The following is a 13,722-nucleotide window of genomic DNA, read 5'->3' as shown; positions in this document are numbered from 1 at the left end:
AGACCAGTTAAAAGGCTACCATGTTAGTCTAGATAACGTGATATTAGGTAATCTCTACCTATAAATTTTCAGAACAAAGAATGACTCAAACTAAGGAAATAGTGTAAGAGAAAGAGCTCCATGAGAGCCATTCTTCTACCTCTGCCTTTTCCCCAGAGCAATTCAAGATACAGTCTTCCCTGCCCAAGAGGTAAGGCCCCAAGGGTCATAAACATCCATGACCTGAGTCCCTTTGAACAAAGAAAGAGAGCTCATTCAACCAGGAACTGGCCTAATGGTAATAAGGACAATAATAATTCCATCGTTCATATAGATAGCACTCTGCAGTTTGCAAAGTTTTTAAAATGCAATTAGTAATTACTGTCTATGTGTGGAAGGAAAGCCAACTTCTGGGAAAATTTAGGGTTATTAGTTTATGTCACTGATTGAGGTGTTCATTCCGTCAACAAAAAATGTATACATATTTCACACCACTAGGTAGAGTCATGAACTAGAAGAGTTGAGCCTAAAGGAGGTTAGGGGTGGGAGTGGAAGGTGGGAGAGTCATGGTCTTTCAAGTGTAGGTTCTGCTCCCTCTGTGTCAGCATCTAATTCTTATAGTCTACCATCGTCTGGAAATGGCCACAGAGAGCCTAGTAAAAGAGATCGCCACATCAGGTTCACCTTATCTAAGACAAGTTCCAAAGAAACTGAAAGTTCTGTTATACTTGGACAACGACCTTGTAATATCTTCTGTTATCATGATCGTTCATGTTATGGCCTTTTGTATAACCTGGACACTTTATTTTATAGGCACATTTACCCCTGAAATTCAGAAAAGTATTAAGAGCCAATCAAAACTAACAGAAATATGTTCATCTGGAAATGTACATTAATATTACATTTGTGAAGGATACTCCAAAAAGTAATGGAAGTAATGGTATTTATAAGACACTTGGACAACATCTTACAAGTCAAAGTACAGAGGTCAGTATCCTCAATGCTTCGAAAAAGATAACATTACAAAGAACTGTATTTTCAATTCAAGAATTTAAATTGAAAGTTCTCCTGAGCAAATAGCAGGTACTCATTACTGAACTATATTATCTGGTCCACATTAGTGAGGTAATTCAGGGTAGCCTAGTAAAAATTGGGCTATAGATCTGAGATTTAGTACTCATAAAGATTTTCAAAAGTATCTCCTGACAGTCTTCCTGGAAATGTAACTTTAGGAGAAACTTTTGAGAGCATCTGGTATAGAAAGGTGGCTATTCTGACTTCTCAAACATATGGTTCATTCATACCATATCTGAATCCCTAAAATACAGTTTTTACACTTAAAATTGGCTAACAAAGCACAGCAAATATATAGTTCAATCATCTTCCCTGGGTATGCCGTTCAACTTCCAGCATTTTTAGCTTTAGTAATTTTTTTTGAAGATTTTATTTTTAAGTAATTTCTACATACAACATGGGGCTCAAACTCACTACCCTGAAACCAAGAGTCACATGCTCCACTGACTGAGCCAGCCAGGCACACCTCATAGCTTTAATAATTCTTACTGCTTCACAGAAAGCCAAACTGTATTATTTTGAGCTGCACTTTTAAATATTACTTCTCTCTTCTTTGTAATTCAATCTATAGAGATTTAAGACCAAGTCCTAATTTATATTGAGCTACAACACAAGCATACTTTTAGTAACAACAACAAAAAACCCACCCACAAACATTTATACATGCATATACACACACATACCTTGTATTTTACTCAACTCTTTGAATAAATCTGTTTTTAAAATATGTATTCTAGGGGCACCTGGGTGGCTCAGTCGTTAAGCATCTGCCTTCCGCTCAGGTCATAATCCCGGGTCCTGGGATGGAGCCGCACATCGGGAAGCTCAGCAGGAAGCCTGCTTCTCCCTCTCCCACTCCCCCTGCTTGTGTTCCCTCTCTTGCTGTCTCTCTCTCTCAAAAATTAAATAAAATCTTAAAAAAATATATGTATTCTAAAGGGAGTAAAACAAATATATAAAGGTAAGATGGAATAATTATGTTATCTACTTCAAACTAACTTTAGGGGGAAATTTTTAAATAGTTCATAAGCACTTCATATCAACTGAACTCAAGTTACTGCAGCCTTAACAAGTGTACCTGCTATTAAATTTTGCAAACATACCAAGAGACCCTCAATTTTACCAATATAAGTCTACTATAGCTAGCTAATAACATTCAGAATTTCAATTAAATATACTGGTGCCAGGGCTTAGAAATGCAAATTAACATACTCCAGAGATGCATATTATAATCACTATAGGTTTTCCAAATACTTATGAAACCTCTTAACTTTCTCAACATGTATTTCTAGATTCCAATTCTTCATTAAATTAAATGTCTAAAATTTTTTAGAAGACAATTTTGGTTTTAGTTTATTGTTTTTAACGACTGCCTGATGCATACATTTTACTCTCATAACCAACTTTACAGCAGCCTTTAGTTCTTTTGGTAGATGATATAATATTCAACTTCACTGAAAATCATTTTGCTTAAAACAAGAGGAAATTGTAAACATTAAGAATACAGTGGAAAAGAAAAAAATTATTATACCAAAGTTTAATTAACTAAAGTTCTTACCCAAAGGCTTTGGATAATACTGTTCTTTCAAAATAAATCATTGCACAGAAATTAGACTGAGGATGATGTGGTTTGGGGTTTTTTTTGGTTTTGTTCTGTTTGGGTTTTTGTCAACCAGATCTCAATCCTTATCTTTTTTTTTTTTTTCCATAAACACTTCTGAAACAAATTGGTCCATGGTTAAGTAAACATGCTATCTCAATTACAAAGCAACTTCACAGCCTTAAAAAATTAAAGAGATATCCATGTTCATAGCAGCATATTCACTATAACCAAAAGATGGAAGCAACCCAGATATCCAACAATGGATGAATGGATAAAGAAAATGTGGTTATAAGGGGCGCCTGGCTGGCTCAGTTAGTACAGCATGCGACTCTTGATCAAGGGGTTATAAATTGAAGGCCCACACTGGGTGGAGAGCTTACTTAAAAAAATAAATATTTTTTTAGATGTGGTTATATACATAAAATGGAATATTATTCAACCTTAAAAAGGAAAGAAATTCTGACATATCCTACAAACATGCATTAACCTTGAGAACACTATATTAAGTAAATATGCCAAACACAAAAGGACAAATACTACATGACCTCATTTATATGTAGTACCTAGAGTTGAGTTCATGGAGATAGAAAGTAGATGGTGATTACCAGGATCTGGGGGAAGAGAGGAGTGGGTATTGTGGCTTAATAGGTTCAGAGTTTCAGTCTTGCAAGACGAAAAGAGTTCTAAAGACTTTACACAGCAACGAAAATGTACTTAACACTACTAAACAGTACACTTAAAAATGGGTAAGATGGTAAATTTTACACTATGTGTATTCTACAACAATTAAAATTAAAAGAGAAGAATTCCAATTCCAGGGATGGTGGAATAGCTTATATCAGACTAACCTTCCTACAGAAAACCATTAGGAACTCTAGAAAAAAAATATTAAAGAACTATTTAAAGGCACTGGAGAGAGGGGCGCCTGGGTGGCTCAGTCATTAAGCGTCTGCCTTCGGCTCAGGTCATGGTCCCAGGGTCCTGGGATCGAGCCCCACCTCGGGCTCCCTGCTCGGCAGGAAGCCTGCCTCTCCCTCTGCTGCTCCCCCTGCTTGTGCTCTCTGTCTGTCCCTCTCTCTGTCAAATAAATAAAGAAAATATTTTAAATTTAAAAAATTAAATAAATACATAAAGGCACTGGAGAGCAAAGTCAGAGAAACTGAAGGGAAAACCTACCCTTGATAGAAGGGACTAGTGCTGGTATGAACCACATTTATGTAACTTTCCCCGAAGCACTTGACGGTCCTAGCGACACAAGGAAGTTCAAACTTAGACTGAACATCTGTATTTTTTTTTTAATATAAGATATCAGAAAACAGAGTTAGGAACTGCCAAAGCAGACGGAAATAAGGGCAGGAAATACAAAGAAGACGGAGCCACAAAATCTGGATCACACGCTCTCAAACCCATTGCCGACTCTGCCCTACACATGTATGGAGGAAAGACCGCAAGGAGACCAGCTCACAGCAACAGGTGGAAAATTGGAAGAGCTGAGCAGGTACTCTGACCACGTCTGGAGCTAAAGTCCTACCCGGTCGGTTAGAGGTGTGACCATGGACTTTCCACTGTGTAAGGGACATGAACTAGATGACTTAAGCCTGTGTCCCAGGGCTGAGGGATTTACCTTAGACAAAATCCAGGCAGACCTGCCCTAAAAATATGGGTAAAACCAAGTATCCTCAAGGTGAACAGTCAAAAAATTAAGCTGCATACTAGACCAAAAACCAACACTCTTCAGAGAAAGATAACAGAAACTAGAATGTCTAGAAAGTAGCATCCACATTGTTCAGGATACAATCAAAAATAAGAAGACCTGAGAAGAAACCAAAAAAAAAAAAAAAAAGTAACACATACATAAGAGAAAAACCAATGGATAGAAACCAACTCCAAGATAGCCTCAATTTTGGACTTCGCATACAGAGACTTTAAAGCAACTATATATGTGTGTGTGTGTTCAAGGAATTCAAGATAAAGATGGTCATAATAAGTGACAGATGGGGAAATCTCAGCAGAGAACCAAATAGAAATTCTAGACAGGGGACGCCTGGGTGGCTCAGTTGGTTAAGCATCTGCCTTCAGCTCAGGTCATGATCCCAGGGTCCAGGATCCAGGGAGCCTACTTCTCCCTCTACCTGCTGCTCCCCCTGCTTGTGCGCGCACTCTCTCTCTCTGACAAATAAATAAGTAAAATCTTTAAAAAACAAAAAAAAGAAATTCTAGACAGGAGAAGTACAATATTTGAAATAAAAAAATTCACTGGATACACTTAACTGTAGATTAAAAATGACAGAAAAACAGTCCGTGAACTTGAAGACAGATGAATAAAAATTATCCTATCTAGAGAACAGAAAGAAAAAAGAATTAGTAAATTAGACATCATCAAAATTAAAAGCTTCTGCTCAAGGACAACATTAAAAAAATAAAAGGCAATCTATACACTGGGAGAAAGTATTCACTGTAACTATATCTAACAAAGGATGTGAATCCAGAATCTTTAAGAACATTCCTACAAATAAATTATAAGTTAAATAAATTTTAAAAAGAAAGACTTGACCAGACACATCACAAATGAAGATATGGAAATGGTCAATAATCACATGAAAGGATGTTCAGCATCATTAGTTGCCACGGATATGCAATTTAAGGTCCCAGTAAGATTCTGTTTTACATTTATCAGAATAGTTAAAATAGAACGAATGGCAACAGTAAATGTTGGTGATAATGTAAAACAATTTTAACGGTCATACACGGTGAGAGTCTAAATAAAGACATCATCACTTTACAATATTATTTGGCAATTTCTCATAAAGTTAAACACACACCTTACCCTAGGCCTATCAATTCTACTCCTTGGAATTTGTCCAACAAATACCAGATATCAAAACAACATGATGCCAGAGTAAGAATAAACATCATGAAAACATATGTCCACAAAAATACTTGTTTATAGCAACTTTATCCAGTGTGTTTCAAAAAATTAGAAACAACCCAAATGTCCAAAAAAGAAAGGATAAATATACTGTGACACACTCATATTAGTATAATGGAATATTACTCAATAGTAATAACAAAGAATGAACTGATACAGACAACTGATAAATCTTAAAAACATGCTGAGAAAAGAAGCCAGGCATAAAAGACTACATCCTGTATGATTCCATTTCTATAAGGTTTTTTTTTTTTTTTAAAGATTTTATTTATTTATTTGAGACAGAGAGAATGAGAGAGACAGAGAGCACATGAGAGGGGGGAGGGTCAGAGGGAGAAGCAGGCTCCCTGCCGAGCAGGAAGCCCGATGCGGGACTCGATCCTGGGACTCCAGGATCATGACCTGAGCCGAAGGCAGTCGCTTAACCAACTGAGCCACCCAGGCGCCCTCCATTTCTATAAGGTTTAAGAACAGGCAAAACTAGGGGCACCTGGGTGGCTCAGTCATTGGGCGTCTGCCTTTGGCTCAGGTCATGGTCCCAGGGTCCTGGGATCCAGCCCCGCATCGGGCTCCCTGCTCAGTGGGGAGCCTCCCTCCCCCACTCCCCCTGCTTGTGTTCCCTCTCTCACTGAGTCTCTCTGTCAAATAAATAAATAAAATCTTTAAAAAACAAAACGAACAGGCAAAACTAATCTATAATGATAGAAATTAGAACAAGGGAAGGTGGGTTTGATTAGAGGGGTACAGGTGGCAAGCTTTCTGTAATGACAGAAATGTTCCTTAGTTTCACAGGGTTGCTGGTTACATGGTTATACACATTTATGAAAATTACTGAATTGTATGTACACTTAAGATTTGTGCATTTCAAAGTATGTAAATTTTACCTCAATAAAAGCAATTATTTTTAAACCACAATTTTGAGATTATGAATAAAAATTATTGGATTTTAAATTTGGCTTTATCAAAGTCATCATACTTTACTAATACAAATATTTTAGAAGTTTAATTAGTCCCCAAAGTTCTAAAATTCTACGAATCCACACAATTTCAGACTGTCTCTGTACTTACATAGTACTCATTTTCAAATTTTTTTTTTAATATTTTATTTATTTGACAGAGAGAGACACAGCGAGAAAGGGAACACAAGCAGGGGGAGCAGGAGAGGGAGAAGCAGGCTCCCCATGGAGCAGGGAGCCCCATGCGGGGCTCGATCCCAGGACCCTGGGATCATGACCTGAGCCGAAGGTAGACGCTTAACGACTGAGCCACCCAGGTGCCCCTCATCTTCAAATTTTAATACAGTGATTTCTGTGAACTATGAAAGTAAACATACTTGCTATGTACTTATCACTTATTCAGTTCTCTCCACTTCGTATCTAACACCCCATATTCACTTGAAAAACTCAGACTTTCTGCACTTGTAACTGAAATTGTGTTTTTAGAAATTTGATTTTAAAAATATTGTTTGAACTTTAATTTGATCATCAAAATATATCTTTTCAACTTTAATATTTCTAATTACACCTGATTTCCACTTCTACATGTAACAACACCATGCCCTCGGCAACCTACCTTCAACCTTGCTCAATACCAGTTCTACTGACATATCCTTCATTCTTTAAGAAAGCTGACCACTACACCCCTTAATTTGTTTAACTGATTTGTTGATGAGTGAGCCTAAGTGCACCCATCTCCAACACACCTTCTCTAGGTTATATCTAAAAGAAAAAATATTTCCTAATACCTATTTTAGGTAAAAGAAAACAGATCCTTGTTTCATATGGTGGAATTAGCTCCACGTGGCCAGTTAGCTTCATGTGACCTGGAAATCCTACTTAATAAATATTTAAATCCCATCCATTCAACTAAAATATGGATGTATTTATTCATTCATCATAAAAATTCCTAATGCTACACACAGACAAGAAGGATAGATAAATTTGTTAGAGATTACAATTTTCCCTTTAGAACATAATGAATTGCTTTACATAGTAATCGCATGCTCTCATTTAATCCTTACCTTCTTTCAGAGCTTTGTCCATATTATGAGAAATTACTACCCTTCTAGACTGAACTGACTCATGTGAGTTTCCATACACAGGACTCTGAAATGTAAAGAAAAAAAAAAAGGAAGAAAAAAAAGGCACAGATTACTGAATGAATAAATTATATATAAAAAATAAAACCAAAGTATGAAATACCATTTAAATAAGCTTTAAGATATTGCTTAATAGATTACAAAGTTCTTCTGGAAAAGTAAATAAATGCTTGACGTTAGTTAAGAAATTTTTGAAAAAGAAAGATTTTCCCTACATATATCAAAACAACATGATGCCAGAGTAAGAATAAACAAATCAACAGAACAGTAGTAGTACAAAAACAAATGTATCTACATATGAGAATTAAGAACATAAGAAAATCTGACTGTTGAATAAGTGGTGTTGGGATAACTTGATATTCATGCATAAGGTTAGAGTCTTGCCTCATACTTTATACATAAATAATTCCAAATTGATAAAGAACATATTGTTTTTTTAAACTAAAAAAGTGTTCAAAGGAAATAAGGGAGAAACTGTGTATAATCTTGGGATGGGGAAGGCCTCTCTAAAATAAGACACAAAATTCAAAAGTTTTAAAGAAAAAAAAACTGACAAATATGACTATATAAAATAGAAAACTCCTGTTTGGCAAAAGATACTAAGAAATATAAATGACAGAGCAGGAGATAATATCTGCAACATATATATAACAAAGGACTATTATTTAACATATACAGAGCTCCTCAGAAAAATAACTAAAAACCAAGAAAAGAAACTAAAAGATCCTATCATATAGGTTAAACAAATACCAATAAATATATGAAAAAAATATGTAACCTCCCTTTTAGTTAGAGAAATACAAATTTGACGCCCAACACAACTGCAATCAACCCCATGGCCCTGAGCCACCCAACCTGAAAGTGGAGACTTTCTAGTCCTTAGCTTAGTTTCACACTATCCACGGGTCAAGCGCCAAGAGTGTCATCCATTTTTGTTATTAAAAACAAAAAGCCACAGTTTTCAGATTCCTTAGTTGAACTACTTTTAAAAGCCTTAAGATGTATGTGTTGCACTCATGAGGGGGGCCTGGGTGGATCAGTCAGTTGAGCATCTGACTCTTGGTTTTGGCTCAGGTCCTGATCTCCCTGTCAAGAGATGGAGCCCATGCATCAGGCAGGCTCTTTGCTCAGTGAGGAATCTGCTTTTCTCTCTCTTCCTCTGCCCCTCCCCCATGCACCCACTCTGTTTCTGTCTCTCTCAAATAAATAAATAAATAAATAAATAAAAGATGTATGTGTTCCAGTCATGAAAGAAAAGAATCCTTTTGTGCTACAAATTAACATAACGTTCAACACTCTCCCAAGGAATTAAAAAAAAAAAAAAAAACCTTAAATAATCATCATCTTGTAGACAGAAGCTGTTACTGCATGAAAGAAATACACTGTCAACCACTTAAAACTATATTTTAGTCTCTCAGTAGCTTGCTATAAAATTAAAGGTATATTTTATTTTAATTTTTAAATTTATTTATTTTGTGGAAAAAATTGAGGAAACGAAAGGAATTTTAAAGTTCCAGCAATTCTTAAAATATTAGACAGATATTTAAAAACTTGCACATTTTTGGGGACAGTTTTTTTGAGCTAACACTTTTAGAGCACTATTCTAATAAATAATCACAATTTCTCAAGCCTTTGGCTTCCCAAATGTAGGTATGGTAGTTTTAGTACATAACACTAGTTGGATGATAAAACCAAGGCCAAACAACACTTATTTCAGACATTCCTGAATCTGGGTTCTTAAAATAGAAGCTGTCTTTAAGGGCCGGGAGAGAAGCAAGTATGAATGTGACTGACAGGCAGCACACATATTTAGGCATATTCTTTGCTTATGTGTCTATCTTTACAAATTCCTTTTTTTTTTTATTTTTAAGATTTTATTTATTTATTTGATAGAGAGACACAGCGAGAGAGGGAACACAAGCAGGGGGAACACCCGCTGAGCAGGGAGCCAGATGTGGGGCTCGATCCCAGGACCCTGAGATCATGACCTGAGCTGAAGGCAGACGCCCAACGACTGAGCCACCCAGATGCCCCTCCAAAACTTAAATTTTTTCATTCTTACCTTTACTCTTTTTTTGTCCCTAATTACGGCTTTACTACTTCTTGCCATCTGTCCACATACCCTCCTCCCTCTGCTTCATACTTAGATATAATATGTAGTATTATAAACATGTTTGTCACTACTGACTGTAGCTGAGTAAGTCCTTTACTCTCTTTAATCTAAAAGGAGTATGAGAATAATGTTCTCTATTTTGGCTCTTTAAGTAAAATCTCTATTAATTTTTCAATCTGTTTTTCCAACCTGGGGTTCTGGATTTCCCCACACCCCATCCCCCAGGGGTTACTGGCCCTTATTGGAAAGAAAAAAGTTCTTCATCCCTATCCCATCCCCACAGCCTTTTGGAGAATCTCTGAGTAAGAGGAACAGGAAGATTTAAAAAAAAAAAAAAATCATGGGCTCAAAATAACTGGGAAACCAGTTATTTATGGAGCCAGAATCTCCTCATCTCTAAATTACTACACACGTATAAGTTAGTCACTATCACACATACCCTATTTCTTTTAGATCACAAATATGCAATTTACTAATCCTTATCCCAAGGTGGAAAAAGAAAAGAGAAAGGGAAGAAGGGAGGAGAAGGGGAGAAAGCTAGCTAGCTGCAACAAATGCAAAATTTGAATAAATTCCTGTAGCTCAGAAGACAGTTGAGCCAAAATTATCTTCATTTCTCTTCTATTTATAGGTTTGAAAAAACAAACTCCGCCTGGCAGAGACTTCCCCAAAAGACTTATTCTTGAAGGCAAATGTTAACTTGCCCTATCTGCGCTGTCACAGGCCTCACTCCCCAAGGAAAGCCTACCTCTTCCTGACAGCCACTTTCCTAAAATGCCAGGACTGGAAAACAGGAAATCAAAATGTCTGTACTTTCCCCACTCCAGCAAAGTGCTAGAAATAAATCTTCAGTAAGATTTCAAATCCAGAAATTAGGACTTTGAATGTAGTCTGACCCCCCCAGCTCTCATTAAAGTTTTTAGTATCCATACCACACTATTAACTCATAAGAGCTTTTGGTTAACCAGCACCCCTGTCATGTAAAAAATACACCTTGTTTTTTATGTAACTGAAATAAATGAACTCTGTCTTCATTTTAAGATTTAAATCTAGCTTAAAACAAACCTAAGTTCATTTTTAATCACTCGGTGAGTTCTCTGGAGGGAAGATGAGGTCCCGACATATAATTGCTCATTTTAAAAATGTTTTCCAAAGACAGGGCAAAACCAGAAAGCTTTTTTCTAACATATGTAACTAAATCCTCCAGCATCAAGGAGCAGATACCATATCAATAAACCCTTTATTGAGTACATCTCAGCTTTCTGTTCACTTCTGAAGATGAGCTTTTAGTCTATAGCCAAAATACACCCTGTCTTTGTGTCAGAGCTACAGACACCCTCACAGGAGGAAGCAACACCCAGAGAGAATCCGCGTGGAGAGACCGGGGCACTCTGCCATCATTAGCAACCAAACAATCAGCAACCACCTGGAATCCAGCCAAGACAAGTACCTCGCTGTCCACTGTTTACAAGCATGACATTGCTTACTTACTGTGTTGCTTCCTGAGGGAGCACGAACAGGGCCAGGCCCACCAGCGCATGACTTGGAAATGCTTTCATGCCCATTACCTGGGCTACTCAAATAAACAAGTGCCGCTCTCCTTGTTCTCCTTCAGTATATGTTTATACGGTGAAAAAAAAATTTTTTTAATGTATTTTAGTCTATTTTAAAAAGAGAAACAGTTGCACAGAGTTGAAAGAGTAATGGGTATAATTTCTTATAAGGTACTGAAATAGTGATTTATCTTAGGAAAACAAACACAAACTCCTCATCATCACCATTAACCACATGGACCTGTCACATGGCTGAGTCTTTCCAAGTATTCTCAGCATCTGACAACTACTCCTGGGATCCCATGACTAATATTCTCATTCTCAAACTATGTTATTTTCAAAATCATAGCTCCTTTCAAGCCAATCATTTTCTGCCTCAGCCTCAAAAAATAATTTCTCCAAAACCAAAGAAATGCAAGAATCAGACAGAGCCTCCCTCAGAAGATAAGGGACTAAGAAACTTGAAAGGCTATCTCAAGAAGATAGGATAAAGGGGCGCCTGGGTGGCTCATTCGTTCAGCGTCTGCCTTTGGCTCAAATCATGATCGCAGGGTCCTGGGATCCAGCCCCGCATCGGGCTCCCTGCTCGGCGGGAAGCCTGCTTCTCCCTCTCCCACTCCCCCTGCTTGTGTTCCCTCTCTCGCTGTGTCTCTCTCTGTCAAACAAATAAAATCTTAAAAAAAAAAAAGATAAAAAACTTGAAAATCCATCTCATTTGACTAAGACACTGACAAAAGACTGTGACACGAGCAATAAAAGTCATGCCTAACACCGAAGCTGAGTAGCCACGTTACAGAGCTGTGAGGGCAGCAGGGCAGAGTAGAGAGAACACGGGCTCTCCAGTCCGTCCAACAGCGCATTTTACTCATGGTAGAACCTTGACCCAGCCACTTCCCTCTCTAGCTTCAGCGGGCTTAGAATATCTCAGAGGATTAAATAACTAACATCAGGGGTCCAAAAATGAAAAAAGACAACAGGAGCCTGGTAAGGAATATAAACGAGTTAAGGGGGTTTCCACCACTGCACAGCTAGATGTTCCAACTCTTTTCAACAAAAAACATAAATCAGGGGCGCCTGGGTGGCTCAGTCGTTAAGCGTCTGCCTTCGGCTCAGGTCATGATCCCAGGGTTCTGGGGTCGAGCCCCACATCGGGCTCCCTGCTCGGCAGAAAGCCTGCTTCTCCCTCTCCCACTCCCCCCACTTGTGCTCCCTCTCTCGCTGTGTCTCTCTCTGTTAAATAAATAAAATCTTTTAAAAAAAAAAAAAACATAAATCAAAAAGCTCAGATGTTATCTCTGAGTAATTCTATCTTATTCCAAACACTGTGGGCTTACACCGTTGGGGACAAACGGTGCCAGGTACTCTACACTTAGCAGAGTGCCTGGCACCTAATAGCAAAGTAGAGCTATTATCACTAATAAAACCCAGAATGTTACCAACTTTCAACAGCTAATCAGTCGGTTGGTTGGATGGCTTGTTGGTTGGTGTTCTGAAGGGAAAGGAATGGCAGAAATGAAAGTAAGAAGGGCTGAAAAGTCAAGTAACAGGAAAATAAGATACAACATAATAAAACATTGTTCTTGAAATATTTTTTGCCTTTGAGGCTATACTTTAAAAGGAGGAAAGTGTACATTTCCTGGAGATGTTCTACAGTGTGTGTGCCTTCACACTTTCTATTACTGGCGAAGTATTTGAGTATTCAAACAAAACCTGGTCTGATCTGATCAGAAGCCAGCTTCCTGGATTGTGCTTTATAATGTTTAATCATGAACTCAAAAAGGTCTCATTTTCTTTATTGATAAAAGAAAATTATCAAACACATACACTGAGAGGTTATCATTAAGGGAGATCGTACTGATGGAAAGTAGCAGTATTTGTGTCTTTTTCCCCCCCTCTTAACCAAGTATAATTTCTATTTCAGACACAAGAAAAAAAAGGTTTTTTGAAATTCAAACTTACAAATGTTCTCATATTGTTTTTCTAAGATCCTAAACATGCTTTAATTTCTTTTTAAAATGCTATTTCTAATAACATAAAGAGCAGAGACACATTCTACATTATAGATGTAAAGAATTAAATTGACCTATAACACCATTAATCCAGAGATAATCATTATTGACATTGTGGTGTATTTCCTCTTAGTGGGTGACTCCAACACTTACTATGTAACTTTGGGCAACTTATTTTTCTGTACCTCAATTTCTTCATCTCTAAAATAAAGATAATAGGGGTGCCTGGGTGGCTCAGTCGGTTAAGTGTCTGCCTTCGGCTCAGGTCATGATCCCAGGGTCCTGGGATCAAGCCCCACATCGGGCTCCCTGCTCAGCAGGAAGCCTGCTTCTCCCTCTTCCACTCCCCCTGCTTGTGTTCCCT

At 37.5% G+C, this 13,722-nt stretch overlaps 1 protein-coding gene across 4 annotated transcripts in view; it reads right to left on the bottom strand.

Annotated features, from left to right (window-relative positions):
- Positions 1-13,722, bottom strand: part of SNX25 (sorting nexin 25) — a 123,727-nt gene that overhangs the window by 90,591 nt on the left and 19,414 nt on the right. For all 4 annotated transcript variants that reach the window (XM_044911731.1, XM_021694293.2, XM_044911739.1 and 1 more), the window contains exon 2: positions 7,606-7,690. In XM_044911731.1, coding sequence (XP_044767666.1) covers positions 7,606-7,690 — 85 coding nt within the window. The remainder of the gene's footprint in view (positions 1-7,605; positions 7,691-13,722) is intronic.

The sequence above is a fragment of the Neomonachus schauinslandi genome, chromosome 2 (genome assembly GCF_002201575.2).
Source record: "Neomonachus schauinslandi chromosome 2, ASM220157v2, whole genome shotgun sequence".
NCBI lineage: Eukaryota > Metazoa > Chordata > Mammalia > Carnivora > Phocidae > Neomonachus > Neomonachus schauinslandi.
Note: the sequence above shows the minus strand (reverse complement) of the source record. Positions and strands in the feature narration are given on the sequence as shown.